At 44.5% G+C, this 20,829-nt stretch overlaps 1 protein-coding gene across 1 annotated transcript in view; it reads right to left on the minus strand.

Annotated features, from left to right (window-relative positions):
• woc (zinc finger protein without children) overlaps window positions 1-20,829 on the minus strand; it is a 118,377-nt gene that overhangs the window by 70,504 nt on the left and 27,044 nt on the right. Inside the window, exons 10-11 of the mRNA XM_076195871.1 lie at window positions 16,771-16,841; window positions 12,996-13,125 (exon numbers count right to left, since the gene is read on the minus strand). Of these exons, the coding sequence (XP_076051986.1) occupies window positions 12,996-13,125; window positions 16,771-16,841 (201 nt within the window). The remainder of the gene's footprint in view (window positions 1-12,995; window positions 13,126-16,770; window positions 16,842-20,829) is intronic.

Consider the following 20,829-nt stretch of genomic DNA (forward strand, 5'->3'; position numbering starts at 1 on the left):
AAGTGCTGTGTTTTGCGACACTGCTTCTGACCCAGGGCAGTGGGCAAGATGCAGGGGTGACCTGTCACCCAGGAGATCCAGGAGGTGGGGTGGGAATGGATTTTATGCCTTGTTATATTTGGCTACCTCCCTTGTAAGGAAGAAAAAAAACCCTTGGTGTGTGTGTGTGTGTGTATCTATATATATATATATATATATATATATATTTTTTTTAATGGAATCAATAAAAGGAAGATATCCTTATGATTTCATTTCTTATAAGTATTCAAACGTGTCCACATTGAAACATGATTATCCTAATATTTTTCATTCCTTATTGAATCTTGGGTCAACAACATTTGAACCGAATGTATACAATCCTGCAAATTTGGACAGCGAACAAAGTTCATAGCAAAAATAATTGCTGCTTTTTTTTTTTTTTTTTACTTTTAACTTCTGACCCAGGGCAGTGGACAGGATGTAGGGATGACCCGTCATCCAGGAGGTGCCAAGATAAGAGGGCGGGAGGAGGGTGGAGGGGAGTAGAATATATAGGAAATGGAATGGGTGGGAGTGGTTTCTATGCCTTTTTCTTTTTGAGTACCCCCCCGTGTAGGGGGAAAAAGCTTTCGGTATATGTATGTATGTAACTCCAAAGTACTTTTTTTTTTTCAAATAGAGATGCTCATTACTGAAAATAATTTTTCAGACTCTCCAGAGCTCATGGCAATGTTATTAATGATACTTCTAGTTCTTTGTACAATTATCAGAATGCCATGCATAAGACAATGACACGTAACATTCACTACATACATATACCAAAGGCTTTTTCCCCCCTTATAAGAGAGGTAGCCAAAAAACAAAGGCTAAAAACCACTACCACCCATTCCATCCCCTACATATTCCACTCCCCTCCCTCCCTCTTATCTTGGCACCTCCTGGATGACGGGTCATCCCTGCATCTTGTCCACTGCCCTAGTTCAGAAGCAGTTCCGCAAGACACAGCACATCCACAGCAAGATGTGCTTAGCAAGAACTAAGATGAGAAGGGGAAAATGGTTGGTGGATAGAAGTTGGGGTGTGCTCTGGATGGCTACCTCTCTTATAGGGGAGAAGAGACCCCTGGCGTATGTATAAATAGGTCCGGAGCCAATATATTCTGGGTATATTTTATCAATGCTTTTGGTAACTGCACACTTCTTCAGTTGAATGATATTGTGGGCTTTTGATGAAAAATCATCTTTTTCTTTTCACAAGATTCCTTGACAATTATGTATATTTTTCCCCCATGTTTGAACACCGCAGTTTCCATGCTGATTCCGTTTACGTTTATGGGCTCAAATTTGGCAGTGATCACAAGTAGACTGTCATACTTTCTTTTTGAGATCCTCAGCTTCCTTCATACTCCAGCAATCTGAAGGAGCGTTATTTGCGGCAGGCATGATAGTGATATGGTTTAACATCACAAACTCTCCCCTATTGGGAGGCTAGGACGGTGCCCCTTACAGAGGGCTTTGTAGCGTGGAATTTAATGAACCATAATGCCCTTGGTTCAACTTCACTGGTGGCAGGATTCGAACTGCCCTCCCCTCGACCTTCGCCGCAAGTAATGACGCCCTAACCTGCTCAGCCAGTGAGCTTCCGTGGGTAACCAAAAAAAAAATCTACATTGCCCAGGGGTCCAGGGGCAGAGCCCCCAGTGGGGGTCAGGGGGCCGCAGGCCTAGGCTGAGTCCCTGGGCTGAATTGCTAGTAAACAAAGGCATGCAAGCTGTTCCGTTGATGTTGCTATCGATATAATTCGGCCAAAATCAAATCTACCCCAGTCATCACCTTACTATACATACACGTGCACACCACACCGTGCAATGCTACACAAAACAAATCACTTGCGTCCCGGCGCAAAATAAACCCTTTACACACAGGTACAGCCAACATACAAATTGCCCAAAACTTCACATCAACCAAAAATTATTCAATTTTTTTTTTATTTTTTTACAGGATAGTTTATTACAATCAGTAATTAATGACACAAGATCTTTGTCAGGAAACGAAAAAAATTGTAATTCCGATTTAAATCGGAAGAATATCATGCCTGTTGCAGTACACCCGCAATCCTCACCTAGCGTCCAATGCGTACACCAAGCTGGCAGCAACCGCCCCCACCTTTGTGGTCCATCACTAGTTCACTCTGATTTTGGCAATGAAATAGTTTTATTGTCCTCCCACCCGTACGGGTGAAGTCGACTATACCCGTGCAATTTATTTCATTCAAAGGGAAGCTCGCTGGCTGAGCTCGCTGGTTGATGCTGTGACTTGTCATCCAGGTGGAGCCAAGATAAGAGGGAGGGAGGGAAGAGGGAAGAGGGAAGAGGGTGGAGGGGAGAGGAGTATGTAGGGGATGGAATGGGTGGGAGTGGTTTCTATGCCTTTGTCTCTTGGCTACCAGGTTAGGGTGTCATTACTTGCGGCAAAGGTCAAGGGGATGGCAATTCAAATCCTGCCATCAGAGAAGCTGGACCAAGGGCATTATGGTTTGTTAAATTTCACGCTACAAAGCCCTCTGTGAGGGGCACCATCTTAGCCTTCCAATAGGGGGAAGTCTGTGATGTTGTTGTTGTTGTCGTTCCCTAGACTGTCTGTCCGAGCAGTCCCGTCTCCCCAAGGAAGGCCACAGCCGAAACTGGGTTTTCCCACAAATCCTTTATAGAGTGTATGTTGTGTTGTTTGCGTGCATGATTGTGTATAATGCAGTCTTCCATTTAAACCATATCATGATCATCCATTTAGGATACGTGTAAGTTGCAGCCGTCTCTCATCCAAATTGTTCCAGTTTCTTCAGCATTAACCAACACACTCTCACACATCCGTGCGACCCCCGTACCCAAAGCCAATCCATATCATCCAGGCCATCCACATTGAGCACAAAGGAATTCCCAAGTCTTCCCTTCGTCTCCAGTTCTCATAGTGGAGGCACATGTGGATACATCCTCGTGCCACTTCAAGAAGAAATTTTAGTTTCGGAGTGAATACCTTCTGTTGGGGTAGCTTAATTGCATTCCATTATCATTCTGTCTGTTGCAGAAGGACAGGAAAGGGCAGAAGACAGGGTTGAATGGAGAAGGGTTGTGTATGGATGATGCTGTGATGTATGTGGTGGAATGGGTGGGGGATGGGGGGTGAGGGAGTATGTGCGAGAAATAATTTGACGCAGCCCGAAGGGATTTCTCCCCGTCTTCTCCTCTTCTGCACGAGGGGACGGAGAGGGGGTATGACCAATTTAATGAAGCAGCCTTGCTGTGGATGTGCTGTCTTGTGACACTGCTTCTGGCCCAGGGCAGTGGACAAGGTGCAGGGATGACTTGTCATCCAGGCAGAGCCAAGATAAGAGGGAGGGAGGGAAGAGGGTGGAGGGGAGAGGAGTATGTAGGGGATGGAATGGGTGGGAGTGGTTTCTATGCCTTTGTCTCTTGGCTACCTCCTATGTAAGGGGGAAGAAAGCCTTTGGTATATGCATCCAGGAGGTGCTAAGATAAGAGGGAGGGTGGAGGGGTGTGGAGTGTATTAAGGGATGGAATGGGTGGGAATGATTTTATGCCTTTTCCTTTTTGGCTACCTCCCTTGTAAGGGGGAAAAAGCCTTGGTATATGTATGCATATGTATATATGTATTATCATTCTGGATGGTTTTGTATAGTTTACAGGGTGTTTTATTTTCTTGACTGGACTGAAGGAACTATGATATGGAGGTTCTTGATGAGCTCTTTGCATATTATGGTTTACAATCTTATTGTCGACCAAAATCTGTGCATACTACCAATCTCCAGGAGGTGCTAAGATAAGAGGGAAGAGGGAGGGTGGAGGGGTGTGGAGTGTTTTCAGGGATGGAATGGGTGGGAATGATTTTATGCCTTTTCCTTTTTGGCTACCTCCCTTGTAAGCAAGAAAAAGCCTTGGTATATGTATGTACTACCAATCTCAGTATGTTTATTTTCTTACCAATTTCTGCCGTTAGGTACTCGTGTGGGTTGAACTATGTGTGCATGTCAAAAGTACGGCTTAGAATTTCAGGGCTCTTGTCCAGTGGAAGGAGTTGCCCACTCCATTTGACCAATGGATGGTTTATTTGATTCATGGTTGTCTGGGGTGAGCAACATCACTGATGATTTCCGATGACAGTCAACCATTTTGTTTGACCTCAGCCACTGGTCTATCTCATCTCGATTGTTCCTAAGATGACTCTTAATCTGTTCTGTGACTCTTATTAAATCAAAATAATTGTGGAAAACATCCCAAAGCACTACTGAACCAGTGAGGTATTTACATACATACATACATATACCAAGGCTTTTTTCCCCAAAACACTCCACACCCCTCCCATCTTAGCACCTCCTAGATGACGGGTCATCCCTGCACCCTGTCCACTACCCTGGGTCAGAAGCAGTGCTGCAGGACACAGCACATCCACAGCAAGGGCACTTCATTAAATCGGCGGCCCCCCACTCTCCGTCCCCCCATATAAAGGAGAGGACGGGGAGAAATCCCTTCGGGCTGCGTCAAAATTTTTGCTCACACACACTACCTCACCCCCACTCCCCCGTCCAATCCACCTCATGCATCACAACATTTACCATATACAACCATTCTCCATTCACCCGTCTTCTGTCCTCTCCCGTCCTTCCTCAACCGAGGTATTTACCTAGTTGTATTTTACGGGAAGGGGAGCTACACTCATGTCCCATCTCTATATTTCGCCATGTCTAATTGGCTCTTACATTCTTGTATTGTTTTTGCACACACTACTGTTTCATCTAATGTGTATAGATGCATGTGTATATTCATACCACCAAGTGTCATTCGTTAACAGAGACAATTTTTTTTTTTTTTTACTTGTTTGTTAACCCAGTTGTTCATTAAATGGGTGCATTCATTATCCGAAGTTCAACTGCATCTGGATGTTCACAGCAGCTGCTTCGTAACTGCTGTAATGACCTACCATTCTTTGGTCATCCTCATCAGAGACAGCACTGATGTTAAGGTTCGGGTTCAGATTTGAGAAGTTACTTGAGCAGAAGCTGCGACTTAACCCTTTCCGTACAATGACGTCTACGTAGGCATCACGAGGCGCGAGTGGGTACATGAGGATATTTTGTAGCTGTAGCCGAGTGACCCCCGTATTCTGTGACCTGGCCTGATCATATTTTCTGTGGTTATTAACGTTCAGTGAAAGAAAACGAGTAATACGGCTGTAACTTTACGTTTTATAATGCTAGTATTGAGGTGCATCGTCAAATCACCATACATCATGCAGCTGATGCTGCCAGTAAGAATTTGACTCGTATTGACGAGGTTAAGTGAACTCCACTGTACAATCTCTACCAGTCAGAGGTCCACTTCTGGTCTTTGAAACACGCATCTTACGTCCATCGAAACCCATTCATTGCCACTTTCGTCCTGTCAATTTATGGACGAAGAGCCATCCCTGTCCACCATCGTATGGCTCGTGTCAAAGGCAAAGGCAGCCAGAATATTTTAAAATAAAAATAAAAACAAGAAATAAAATAAATAAATCATCATCCCATACAGCAGGGTCACCACCTACTTGGGTCATAAGCAATGCAGCAAAGAAAAGCTCCTCCACCACAGAGGACCCGACACCCAGAACTTCAATGGATCTGCTCGAAAAACTAAACATTCGTTCGAGACGCATCATCTTGTCATCCACTCACAACCTCGAGCGATTCACTCTCGTCCCTAGTCGACAGACATCCCACCTGTATCCAAAGAACTCCCTTTTATCATGTCCAACCGCCTTGTTCTTGGTATTCCTCTCAATCTCAATCTATCCACTTCTGCTTTCCACACACTTCTTACTTTGTCTTTCCTGCTGTATCCTATCTGACTCCCTCTCCGTACCCTCATTCTTTCCATGCAGGATGCTGACTGCACAAGTTTTACATTCAATATTTTTGGGTCTTCGGTAACGTCTCTGTTGACGAGACGCACATCATTGTTCTTTGACTGGAGATTGGTCTCCCCTCAAAAAAGAATGCAAATCACATCAGTCCCTTGCCTACAATCTCTCCTCTCTGGCGTGACATCACACCCAAGGAATGAAGCGCCAGTTATTGTCAATAAAACCGTAATACTTCCTGAGTGATACGGACAATCCAATTGACAACCTCAACTGCATTCTGAACCTTGCATGACGTGTTGCACAGATCCGTTTCCGATAACAGCAGACAATTTTATTTGTTTTTGAGGGGTTCGTAGACGACCACCTGGGGGATGGACGACACGTGGAGAGCATCTGTTAACCCGTCTCTTTCCTTATGCCCCCAAAGCGCGGAAACCTAACTCAAAGCTCCTCAGCATTTGTGTACTCTTTTGGTCTTCTATCTACACTTGGACAAAAATGTAGTGGCACATTTGTAAAATTATTATCACGAAGAACCCACAGTCAGAATAAAGAGAAACTTAGAAGAAAGTATAACTTCTATATTTCGGCTAATAGCTATAGCCCTCTTCTGTAAAGTACGAAATATAGAAGCTATACTTTCTTCTAAGTTTCCTTTTATTCCGACTGTGGGTTCTTTGTGATTTTAATTCTACCTACATGTTTATGAGGACTGATTCAACTCTTTAGTGCAGGCCCTCAATTAATGTTACTTTTAATATCCATTAACTTGTGTGTGTGTGTGGGGGGGGGGGGGGGTTGAGGGGGTGGAATATTATCAATTTCCCCCCAGCCAGTTTCTACAAAACTACTACATATGGGCAAGTTAATACATTCTTTTTTGTTACAAAATTTATTACTTTCGGGAGGGTATTACATGCTGAAACACATCTTCATTTCCATTCTCAAATATTATGAGACAACTCAGAATTAATTTTCTTTTATATATATATATAAAAAGTTGAAGATTTGTCTTTTTTGAGTCCCTCAGAATTATGGAACACACTTGGGAATACGAAAAAAGGTACACTGACATACTGTAGGGCAAGAAATGAATCTAACTACTAAGCTAAAGGTCTGGGGACGTATGGTAAATTCTAAAACATGGTACTACACACAGAGCCACTTCACAGTCAGGACAAAAGTATTTAGTCTCCCCAAGAATCTTCTCTCCCTCGGCAACCTGCTTGTTACTGCACACGGCACACTGTTGTTTCAGGCCAGTCTTCTCCGTGGGTGTGATAATATCTGGGAAATGTCTTCCCGTCAAGCGACCTAAAAGTGACGATTTCCCCAGGTGCCCCGTTCTGTGGGAGAAATCAACACCGTGGCCGTTTTCCTCCGTCACCTTGCCGTTCACGTTCTGCTGCAACTGCAAAGGTGAATCGCCTCCTCCCGTTCTGTATGGTTCTGGGTCTACGAAGAAAGAACATTTTACTTAAGAGTTCTTTTCCTGTGTACGGTGGCAAACCACCAAGTGATACATCTTTGAGTTCCTCTTCCACCGTTCGACAGCAACCCAAGTGTACCTACTCCCCTCACGGAAGAGTCTGTCAATACATTTCCGTTGTATTTCACAACACCTCTACCTACAGTATCATCCTAGTCATTTTTAAATTCTCTTTGGTGTACACGATACATATTTTCCTTATTACAAGTGATATGTCTTTATATGTTCAAAGTGTACACACCACTTTCCTGCCATGTTTTCCATTCATCCCTTCATTACGTGGGTCTTTCAAAAAAGAATTTCACAATTCTCAAGTTCTTCCATTCTATTTCCACGTACAAAGTAACTCTTCCATTTACTAATCATCAGAATCATTCACGCAGTCAATACTCTAGAGATTTTTGTGACATCCTGACAGACCTGTCATATATCTAGCAATATACATACATATACCAAAGGCTTTTTCCCCCTTACAAGGGAGGTAGCCAAAAAACAAAGGCATAAAAACTATTCCCACCCGTTCCATCCCTATCACACTCCACTCCCCTCCACCCTTTTCCTTCCCTTCCACTTATCTTGGCTCCTCCTGGATGACGGGTCATCCCTGCATCTCGCCCACTGCCATGGGTCGGAAGCAGTGTTGCAAGATGCAGCACATCCACAGCAAGGCCGCTTAATTATATTGGCAACCCCCCATCTCCGTACCCTCATGCAGAAAAGGAGAAGACAAGGAGAAATCCCTTTGGGCTGTGTCAATTTATTTCTAACACATACTCTATCTACATACCAAGCCAAGTCATAAGGCATATCCACCCACTCCACTCTCATCCACCACCCTTCCCCCCTCTCTCACTTTAGCTCCACATGGATGATGGGTTATCCCTATAATACAGCCACTGCCCTGGGGCAGAAGCAGTGCAGCAAGACCCAGCAGCAGTCTTTTACAATTGGTGACTCACCATAGAAAAAAAATATATACAGAATAAACAAAATAATAAATAAATCTACACACCAAAGACTTTTTCTTCCTCATTATTGGAAAAATAAATTAATAGATAATAGTAATACAGTCACCCCTCCCCCAACGTGCTTTCGTGAACCACGGTTTTGCATATTAGCTGTTCATGTATTGAGATACTTACTCCCTGATGGCGGGGTAAGGTTTCATGAATCCACGGGTTACGTATGCATCCATGGCGACACTGAAATGAGTCGTCACAGCGCTGCACTGAGATGCAGCACCACCGTTACTGTGCAGCCCGCACGTGTATACACTTTCACCCAGCCAAGATAAACAAGATGCCCTCTGCCACGCAATGCCACCATTTTCCTTGGTGCCTTTTCGACGAGTTATAGCGAAATATACCAGCATTTCAGGACCATCTTATTGCCAACAGGTTTTAGTAATTCATGACTAAACATACGCACTCTCTTTGTGTACGATAAATTGTGCATTGCTGCGAATTAAGAACATTCTTGCCAGCCAGGTCATACAAGTAACACAGCATTAGTTATTAACTTCCCTAACCACGGTTTTGCAGTTAACCCATTCAACTCCGATGACAAGATGTCTTGTCATTTGGTCAAATAAAACAAAAAATCATAAAACACCAAAATGTTTGATTAAACACCAGAAAAATATGACGTCAGTCCTCGCTTCGCTGCGAGCGAAGCGAGGATTGACGTCATATTTTTCTGGTGTTTGATCAAACATTTTGGTGTTTTATGATTTTTTGTTTTATTTGACCAAATGACAAAGAATCTTGTCATCGGAGTTCAATGGGTTAAACAAGTCATTTCTGGTCCCCCCCTCCCCCCTCTCTCTCTCTTTCAACTGATTATTGAATGACAATCCGGATCTTTTCATACTTTCTGTTTATCTTTTATATTATCGTTTTACATGATTTGTGGGAGTTTGTAACGAACTAGTTCCTTTATTGGGGTAGAATCAACGATGGGCTCCGAAGTTTTGGTTAATTCACAGGTGCGCCCTGGTGTCAAATAGTTTGAGAAACACTGGTCTACTGTCTCTACAAACCTCACCAAAGTTTCAGATCGCCTTGGAGCATAACACTGCGAGCCTAACTTGCCGTCTACATCACAGTCTCCTCCCCCCACCCCCACAAACAGACCGCCTTCGGACGTGACTTGAATCCGCCAAAAAGGAAACAGGCAAGAACTGGTTTGCCAATAGTGGTCAACAAATGGCATAGACTCAGTAACCATATAGTGAGTGCTGAAACTATATAGTTTTTCCTTTTTATGATAAGGTTAGATAACTTTATGGATGGGGATGATTGGTGGTAAGGGACATGGAACTGCCTAGTGTGGGTTTTATGGTCTCTTGCAGTCTCCTTCATTATGTTCATTCTCCCAAGCTACACCTCTTCTGTCCCAAGAGTTGTTGTCACTATATGTCTGAATGATGACAACTCCCTCTATATACATACATACATATACCAATGGCTTCTTCCCCCTTATAAGGGAGGTGGGGGGTGAGGTAGTATGTGTGAGCAAAATTTGACGCAGCCCGAAGGGATTTCTCCCCGTCCTCTCCTTTTATGCAATGGGGGGACGGAGAGGGGGGGTCGCCAATTTAATGAAGCGGCCTTGCTGTGGATGTGCTGTGTCTTGCGACACTGCTTCTGACCCAGGGCAGTGGACAGGGTGCAGGGATGGCCCGTCATCCAGGAGGTGCTCAGATAAGAGGGAGGGTGGAGGGGTGTGGAGTGTATTCAGGGATGGAATGGGTGGAAATGATTTTATGCCTTTCCCTTTTTGGCTACCTCCCTTGTAAGGGGGAAGAAGCCTTGGTATATGTATGTATGTATAAGGAAGGTAGCCAAAAAACAAAGGCACGGAAACCACTCCCACCCATTCCATCCCCTACATACTCCACTCCACTCCCCTCAACCCACTTCCTTCCCTTTTATCTTGGCACCTCCTGGAGAATGGGTCATCCCTGCATCTTGCCCACTGCCCTGGGGCAGAAGGGAAAGAATACTGCCGCCAAGTCTTCCCACTTGAATCGTAAGAGGCGACTAAAACAAGACAGGGATTAGGATTACGCATCCTTCTCCCAGTAGCACCACAGGGGACATTCCTTAACCCCTTCGATACGATGACCCCTACGTAGGCATCATGAGGAGCAAATGGGTACGCGAGGATGCCGATGTCGGCGTCTCGATTATATATATTGTAGTTGTACCTGCATGACCCCCATACTCTGTAAATTGGCTTCATCATATTTTCAATGGTTATCAAAATTCACGGGTGAAAGAGAATGAGCAATATACAGCACTAACTTTATTTTTTATAATGCGAGTATTATGACGCAACATCGCATGTCTGGCAGCTAATGCTGCCTGCGAGATTTTGGCCTGGAGTGAAGGGGTTAAAAAAATAAAAAAATAAAAAAAATAAAAAAATAAAAAAATAAAGGCACACCCACCTCTAATTTTAACCGAATTAGTCCAACAAAGTGGGAAGTTTGTTTTGTGCATTATCCATCAATAATGAAGACTGTAGCATTCATTGAACTGTAAGGATAAATATTCCAGCAACTTAACCATTTTAGTGAGACTCATTCTCGCGCACAGCATCGGCTGCCAAACGTACAATGCATCACACTACTCACATTATAAAATGTAAAGTCACTGCTGTATTACTCGTTCTCTTTTACTCTGAGTAATAATAAACACAGAAATCATGATCAAACTAGTTTACAGATTCCAGGGTAACTCATGTACAACTGCATAAAACTATATGTAATCAAGATGTCGACGCCGGCATCCTCGTGCACCCACTCGCCCCTCACAACAAGTAATTGGACGTAATTGTACTGAAGTGGTTACATGTGAAAATCGAGAATCTCAAACCCCCACACTTTGGTTGAAAATACCTCCCTGGCCATGATTGTGTCTGTGTTACGACACGTGACGCCAATGACAATTCAAGACCTCTGGCATAAAGCCTGCCACTTCCCCGTTTGATTCACCGAATGGCTAACTCAGCTGGTCACGCCGTAGTTTGTATGCCCAATTCAAGTTACCTTTGCAAACAAACTACTCATAAAACCAGAGTATAAACATACATACACATATATACCAAGGGCTCTTTTCCCCTTACAAGGGGGGTAGCCAAAGTCAAGAGGCATAATTCCACTCCCACCCATTTCATCCTCACATACTCCACTCCCATTCACCACCCCTCTTTCCCTCTTATCTTGGCTCCTCCTGGATGACGGGTCATCCCTGCATCTCGCCCACTGCCCTGGGTCAGAAGCAGTGTCACAAGACACAGCACATCCACAGCAAGGCTGCTTCATTTAATTGGAAATCCCCCTCCTTGGGAGGAGGAGGAGGAGGAGGAGGAGGAGGAGGAGGAGAAGAAAGAAATTCCTTCACACTGCATCAAAATATCATTCACACATAACCACTCCTTAACCCCCATCCCCCACCCACTCCCTTTCATGCATCACAGCATTGTTCATACACAACCATTCTCCACTCAACCCTATCTTCTGTCTTCTCCTTTCCTTCCTCAACAGACATTCCCCTCTTTCCCAATGCCCCTTTTATCCCTTCCATTCATCTCATTCTTAGTCACCCCCTCGTTCACTCCATCTACCTCTGCCTTCCACACTATATAAACAAAGGGTATAAACAATTCGGTTTAACGTAGCGCACTCCCTCTATCAGGAAGCTAGGTCGGTGCCCCTTACAGAGGAATCTGTAGGGTGGAATTTAATGAACCATGCCTTTGGTCCAACTCGCTGGCACCAGGGTTCGAACTGCCATCACCTCAAACTCTGCCGCAAACAGTGATGCCCTAACCTGCTCCGCCACCGATCGTAAATAATGAGTACAGCAGGAGATATTCAGTCTTTTGTCGTCCGTATATGGATATTTCTTCCGTATCCTGGCCCTCCCCTCGATCATATCTTGACAACACTGGCATTAAAACTTGTACCTTACGATACACACACACACACACAATAATCCATACATTATATCAAGAGACCCGTTCCCCACTTTTACAAGAGGTGGCCGAGATGTATACAAGGTGTCCAGAAACGGGCATCCCTGCCACTTCTACCAGTTTCGAGTTACGTATGGAATGTGAAAGGCGTAAGCCTTCTCTTAAATATATTCGTGCTTAGCTCCAAAGCAGTACACATGGCACGGATGCCCCTCTGTTCCTGGATCCCCCTTCACCCACTCAACACCCAACTGTTGTCAATACTATCTTAGCTCTTACTGGATGAAGGACCATTCCTGTCCCCCACCCATTGCCCATATCAGAAGCAATGCAGCAAGACACAGCGCATCAACAGCAAGGCCTGACAGCCAAAGCTAGTTTATCCATGTGAACAAGTTGCACAAACACAGCAAAGGAAGCACGGAGGACTGGCAGTGAAGTGTTTATTCCCGATGTTTCATTGTTTATTGACGAAACATCAGGAATAAATGCTTCACTCCCAGTACATGTTCCCTTTGCCGTGTTTATGCAAAGCTAGTTTCACCTAGAATAACAAAAATCACGTCAAAACCAAAATGCTGGAATGGGAAAAAATAAATAGATAATAATAAATCCACTCTTCCCACACTTACCTGTCTGAACACCCTTATGCCAAGGATGAGGCCGACAATAGACTGCCTTGGTGCACTGGTTCGGTCGGCACATGGTCGTCTTGTTCTGCATAGGTGGCGGCTCCAATAACTTTAGCATGTCTGCCATGGTCTGTGAAAAAATAAATAAAAATTACTCAATGAAACCAACTCTTTCTATAACTGATCTTCCTACTTTAAGGCAATTTTTCTACCTTATACAGACACTCCTCAACTTACGTTTTAGTTACGTTCCGAACGGCCGAACGTAAGTTGAAAATGAACGTAAGTTGTTATTGTACTATACATACGTAAATTCTATTACCGTATCTTATAAAACACCCCTAAATCATTAATTATACACATAACATTGTAAAATAATAACATTAATTTCAAATAAATTAAATTCAAGCAACATAAATTGAGATGGTGGAGGAGGGGGAGGAGGAGGAGGATGAGGCAAGGCATGTTCAGTTTGTCGTTTGTGCAATGTAAACAATGGACGCAGCGTCATGCGCAAGTATCGTTTGAACTACGGAGAGCGCGCTAAACTAAAAAATTCACTCAAAAATTTTTTTTTTACAATTTTTTTTTTACAGTCAGTTCAAACGTAAAATAAAAAAAAAAAACGTAAAATAAAACAAATGAACGTAAGTAGAGGAGTGTCTGTACTGAAAATGAGAATCAATGTCTCTGTAACATCCAGGCCCAATGGTGAATACAATAACTTCTTCAACTACATTGTTTGAATTTTCAGTTTGACGTAGCATTGTAAAAATATAAAAAGAAATTAATAAAATTCAATTCTACATAGCTTTGACCCTCATTCCAACAAGGGGCCAAGAATAGAGATGTCTCACAGGTGTGTAGTAGCAGGAAAGTTAACCCATTCAACTCCGATGACAAGATGTCTTGTCATTTGGTCAAATAAAACAAAAAATCATAAAACACCAAAATGTTTTATCAAACACCAGAAAAATATGACGTCAGTCCTCGCTTCGCTCGCAGCGAAGCGAGGATTGACGTCATATTTTTCTGGTGTTTGATCAAACATTTTGGTGTTTTATGATTTTTTGTTTTATTTGACCAAATGACAAGACATCTTGTCATCGGAGTTGAATGGGTTAATAGTAAGGGAGGTCATACTTCTAATGCTGCATTTACACTGAGCAATCTTTTTTTTTTTTCCTCCCCCAAATCTCCAGAAGTCAACTTACCTTAGTGTCATATATTGAGAAAATGAATGGAAAAATGAAAGTAGCTAAACCTTTACAAATGTTTGATTGATGAAGCTTTCTTGGAATACTGCAAGCAAAGTCTTCTTCTAGCTATTCAAATTCACAGCATTTGGCCACGAATTTTGCCAGCAAGATCAAGGCAATGTGGACCTTGGCGATAGAGATAGGCGTCGGAGTAGCGACTATGAGGAAAGCGCTGAATGATCTTTGCTATTCCTCATACAAGAGACACAAAGGCCAACTTCTCACCACCAAGGTCCAAGAGAACCACCTTATGAAAGCCAAGAAACTCCTCAAGAACGTCAAACACCCAGTCAACCCAGGGATGCTTTGGTTCTTCTCAGACGAGAAGAACTTCTGTCAGGAATGGTTGCACAACACGCAAAACAACAGGTGGCTAGTCTACAGTCTGCCCGATGTCCCATGCTTCATGAAGACCAAGTTCCTTCAAATTGTGATGATCTTTGGGTGCGTTTTGTGCAAAGGCCACATCTTGGTGCACCACATCTTTGAAGAGGGACTTAGACTCACTTCAGATAGCTGTATTTAGTTGCTGTCCACTGTTGTCAAGCACTGGGTGGAGAGGGTGGCTGCAGAAAGATCATACGTGTGGCAGGACTCAGCTCTGTTTCACACCTCCGGGAAAACCCAAAAGTGATTGTCAGAGAACTGCTACAAATTCACCTGTGACAACAACTGCCCCCTCCCCCCAACTCGTCAGAGAACTGCTACAAATTCACCTGTGACAACAACTGCCCCCTTCCCCCAACTCGTCAGAGAACTGCTACAAATTCACCTGTGACAACAACTGCCCCCTCCCCCCCCAACTCGCCTGATTGCAACCCCATGGTCTATTATGTGTGGGGCGTAGTTGAAAAAGGCACCAATCATACCACCTGCAACACCAAGGATGAGCTGATTGGCAGGATCAAACTGGTGTTCAGGCGTCTCTCGAAGGACACCGTGAAGGCTACGTGCTGCAGGTTCAGGTATCGCCTGGAGGCCGTAATGGAAGCCCAGGACGGCTTCTTTGAGTGAGTTGTATTTGGCAAAATATACTCTAAGAGATACAAATTGAATTTTGAGAGAACATAAATTTTTGGCCAAGATACGTTTTTCTTTCTTTTCCAAAAAAGTGTCGAATATATCCTGAACACCCAGTACATGTATGTACCACTAGGCATTGACCATAACTGTTGAACCAAGACCATGCAATCAAAGGACACCAACATCATTTCCAAGACGTAAATGAAGACGACCATGTCTGCATAGGGTTCGCATAATTTCCGTTGTGAAAACAATCTAGCTATGTTGATGATACCTAATACAGCATTCTCGTACAAATGGACCTATCACTGGAGGACACAGGTCTTCTGCAAAAGAGACCAGAGACAATGGATTGATAGACTGCCACCACTCAACTTCTCTCGTCCCTTGGTTATGCTACCCTCCTTCACATCTGCATGACAGTCTCTGGTTGAGTGGGTTAGGTCGTCGTTCCTTGCAGCAAATGTCGAGGGAATGGTGGTTCGAACCCTACCATCAGTGAAGTTGAACCAAGGGCATGATTCGTTAAATTCCACACTACAATGTCCTCTGTAAGGGGCACCGTCCTAGTCTTCTGATAGGGGGGAGTTTGTGATGTAAAACCATATCATGACTGTCTCTCTGATGCAATATTATCTCCAAGGATGAAAATGCTGGTGATGCAGAGCTTCTCCACAGCAGATCCCCACATACAAACATCTTCATTCTTTAGCACTGTAGATCTTATCAAATACGCTATTCAAACCTTCAATAAAATGAAAAGGTATACCAAGTGGGACTTACCTCCTCATTCTCTTTGATTTCCCAACACAGTGGGTTGGGTTGAACTGTTGAACAACAGTGAGGCGGTGGACAATTTCATTCCAATGTCCTGCAGCGCATTGATATATGGGCCTAGTGGTCTGCTCTTGCCGTCCCATGCTTGGCTGAGAGGTCTCTTTGTTGTTTCTTCATGTTGGAGCGAAAGAAATCGTCCGCCGCCTCACATTGGAATGAAATTGTCCGCCGCCTCACACAACACTAAACTGTCAAGGACTGGCTAAAGTAGGCATACTAGTGGGTAACCAGAAAAAAAATGTACATTGGGCTGGGGTCCAGGGGCAGAGCCCCCTGAAGCCCCCTACACTTTTGCTCTTTCATGAGCAAATTTAAGTGTCTCGAAGGCATTTTGGGGGGAATTTTTTTTATATATTTGTACACTTTACAGTTATTAATGACAATTGGGAATTAATGGCAAAAAATGGAGATCATTGTCAGGAAAAGAAAAAAATCTTAATTCAGATTTAAATCAGAAGAATATGCCTGCTAAATTTCAGTATGACCTGGGTTTGATACAACCCACAACTGAGGACTGGGTCGGGCTTAAGGGCCTCATTGAGGCTGAGAATGAGGCTGTGGTTGCAGCTGCGGCTAGGAAACCAGAATCCGGGGGCAGCATTGGGGTGAATACCCAGTGATGTTCCTCCTACTACACAAAGTAATCAATAACGTACCTGACTCTGTTTCCCCTTCTTAACAGGACTCATCTCCGTTGCCTGGGACTTCTTGATCTGCGGTAGGTTTCCTGCAAGAGGACAAACAGGTTAGGCTCGAATCAAAACTGGTGAAATGCCTGACACAGGCTTTCTGTCCATCCGACTAAAAATTAACGACGACTTCCATTCTCTCACTACAGATATAAATAATGAATCCTCAAGTCATCACAGGATCGGGAGAGATACACACAGGCTCCTAACCTTCGTAATGGCTATCCAAGTTCCTAATACAGTCAAGTTGCTTAACATGTGTACCGGTTTTGAACTGTAGCACAGAACACCTCACCATACAAATAACATACCCATTGGGGAAAAATATAAATTGGTTCAGGACCGTAGCCTAACGTCACCCTTTTAGCCCACTCACACCTGACGATTCCCACCACTATAGTCTGCAATCCGAAGACTCCATTCTGGGTGTGGCATACGTCATGATTTACAACTAGCCAATCTGCCAAATCATCCTTTAGAGCATACTTGCATACCAACAGCTCTTTCCCCCTTATAAGGCAGATGTGGAGGGAGTGAACATGAGGGGACGTCCTAGGATGAGGTGGATGGATGGGGTGAAGGGGGCTTTGGGGAAGAGGGGAATGTCTGTTGAGGAAGGAAGGGAGAGGACGGAAGACAGAGGTGAGTGGAGAATGGTTGTATATGGATGATGTTGTGACTGCATGAGGAGGAATGGGCGGGGGGGTGTGGTAGTATGTGTGAGTAAATTTTGACGCAGCCCGAAGGGATTTCTCCCCGTCCTTGCCTTATATGCAAAGGGGGACGGAGAGGGGGGGTCGCCGATTAAATGAAGCGGCCTTGCTGTGGATGTACTGTGTCTTGCGACACTGCTTCTGACCCAGGGCGGTGGGCAGGGTGCAGGGATGACCCGTCATCCAGGAGGTGCTCAGATGAGAGGAATGGTGGGAGGGGTGTGGAGTGTATTTAGGGATGAAATGGGTGGGAGTGTTTTTATGCCTTTCCCTTTTTGGCTACCTCCCTTGGAAGGGGGAAAAAGCCTTGGTATATGTATGCATGTATGTAACAAAAAAAAAGAATAAATAAATAAATAAATAAATAAATAAAATAAAAACCACTCCCACCCATTCCATCCCTAATGCACTCTGCTCCTCTTGACCCTCTTTCCTCCCTCCCATCTTGGCACCTCCTGGATGACGGGTCATCCCTGCATCTTGCCCACACCTCTCTTATTTCCCATCTATGTACTATTCGAAATTGTTTGCACGAGGGGATGGTTACCAATTAAATGAAGCGGCCTTGCTATGGATGTGCTGTGTCTTGCGACACTGCCTCTGACCCAGGGCAGTGGACAAGATGCAGGGGTGACCCGTCATCCAGGAGGAGCCAAGATAAGCGGGAGGAAAGAGGGTAGAAGGGGAGTGGATTATGTAAGGAATGGAATGGGTGGGAGTGGATTTTATGCCTTTGTTTTTTTGGATACCTCCCTTGTAAGGGGGAAAAATCCTTTGGTATATGTATGTGGGTATATAGTAAAGGAAGCTATACAGTACATTGAATATCACTGTTTTGGATTATAACAATTAACCACCCCCATCGTACCTGTGACACCTCGGCATGGCACCACGGGAAAAAGCGCTGACATGCGTCACAGAATTTATCCAAATCAGTGTTATAATCCTAAAAGGTGATAATCACTGTTCTATATGGCTTCCTTTACTATATACATTCATATACCAAAGGCTTTTTCCCCCTTAAAAGAGAGGTAGCCAAAGACAAAAGCATTAAATCCACTCCCACCCATTTCATCCCCCACATACTCCACTCCCATTCGCCACCCCTCCCTCCCTCCCTCTTTTCTTGGTTCCTCTCTTATGATGGGTTATCCATGCATTTCACCTACTGCTCTGGGTCAGAAGCAATGTAGCAAGACAGTTTATACACAGGAGAAAGAAAGAAAAAAAAATACATGGGAAATAAAAGAGAAAGAGGCATGTACTAAGGTTGATTTGGCAGAATGGCCAGTCATAAGTCACAACGTATGCCCTCAAACGGACTCTTCAGAGCGCACAGACTACAGGTACAAGCAACACGTATACACCAACATTAACCAAATGTTCTTTTCCCCTTTACACAAGGGTGGCCAACCAAAGGATGCACCCACCCCTCACCCATCTTAGCTCCTTGTGGACGAAGGGTCATTCGCGTCCCTTTGGCCGTGTGTGCGTCCCACCGCTTTGTTACATGGCAACCACCACCCTCGTTCACTCACACAACAAGACGAGAAATCTCTCCACACTAAATCAATTTATCGTCCATTCACAACCATTCTCCACTCACCCCTATCCCCTGCCTTCTCCCTTCATTGCTCAACAGACATTCCCCTCATAACCAAAGCCCCTTTCACCCCATCCATCCCGTTCTCAGTCATCCGTTCATTACATCCACCTCTTCTGCTAATCTTTATCCATTTATTATTTCCACGTGTTCAAACCAGCTCCCTTTCTGTACCCACTCTCCTCACCTTGTTTCTCATTTAATCCATCACCCCCACCGTACTTATCCATCATCCAAGTTCCTCCCTTCTGATGTTTTATCAAAGTTGGTGACATAAGGAAGAACTGACGAGCAGGGCTGGCACTCCCTGTGGATCGGATCCAGGACCTCCCGTATGCCGGGTGGGCTCGTTTCCCAACTACACCACAACCGCCTCCAGTGACCACCCAACGACAAGTCTACCCCCCCTACAGTGTCGCATACACCCCTTCGTATAGTCTTCTCCTTACATCCAGGTATCTATTTCTTATGAAACTTTCCATGAGGTGGAATGGATGGGGGGATGGGGGGATGGGGGGTGAGGTAGTATGTGTGAGAAAAATTTGATGCAGCCTGAACGGATTTCTCCCCGTCTTCTCTTTTCTGCATAAGGGGATGGAGAGGGGGGGGGGGTTTGCCGATTTAATGAAGCGGCCCTGCTGTGGATGTGCTGTGTCTTGCGACACTGCTTCTGACCCAGGGCAGTGGACAAGATGCAGGGATGACCCGTCATCCAGGAGGTGCTAAGATAAGAGGGAGGGTAGAGGGTGGAGGGGAGTGGAATATATGGGAAATGAAATGGGTGGGAGTGGTTTTTATGCTTTTGTTTTTTGGTTACCTCCCTTATAAGGTGAAAAAGCCTTTGGTATATGTACGTACTTTCCATTCCACCAAGATATTCATGCATTTTCCCCTTCACTCTACAGTTTACTTTGGTCTCCGCTTCGCCGTTCTCCGCTACAAGTGACCCTAAATACTTAGCTCCTTCCCTACAATGACACCTAAGTAGGCGTAATGATGCATGAATGCATGTATGAGGATACCAGCATTGGAGTTTTGATTATATTAATTTTGTAGTTGTAACCGAGTGACCCCCAAATTCAGTGAACTGGCTTGATCATGTTTTCTGTTTATTACTACTCAGGCTGAAAGAGAACAAGTAATACTGCAGTGACTTTATATTTTATAATGCGAGGAGTGTGATATCCTAGGATGAGGTGGATGGATGGGGTGAAAGGGGCTTTGGGGAAGAGGGGAATGTCTGTTGAGGAAGGAAGGGAGAGGACGGAAGGGAGAGGACGGAAGACAGATGTGAGTGGAGAGTAGTTGTATATGGAGGATGTTGTGATTGCATGAGGAGGAATGGGCGGGGGGGGGGAGTAAATTTTGACGCAGCCCGAGGGGATTTCTCCCCGTCCTCTCCTTATATGCAAGGGGGGACGGAGAGGGGGGGTCGCCGATTAAATGAAGCGGCCTTGCTGTGGATGTGCTGTGTCTTGCGACACTGCTTCTGACCCAGGGCGGTGGGCAAGGTGCAGGGATGACCCGTCATCCAGGAGGTGCTCAGATGAGAGGGAGGGTGGAAGGGGTGTGGAGTGTATTTAGGGATGAAATGGGTGGGAGTGTTTTTATGCCTTTCCCTTTTTGGCTACCTCCCTTGAAAGGGGGAAAAAGCCTTGGTATATGTATGTATGTATGTGATGCATCGTATGTTAGGCATCCAATGCTGCA

The sequence above is a fragment of the Oratosquilla oratoria genome, chromosome 12 (assembly GCF_046742065.1).
Source record: "Oratosquilla oratoria isolate Oo_2021 chromosome 12, ASM4674206v1, whole genome shotgun sequence".
NCBI classification, from domain to species: domain Eukaryota; kingdom Metazoa; phylum Arthropoda; class Malacostraca; order Stomatopoda; family Squillidae; genus Oratosquilla; species Oratosquilla oratoria.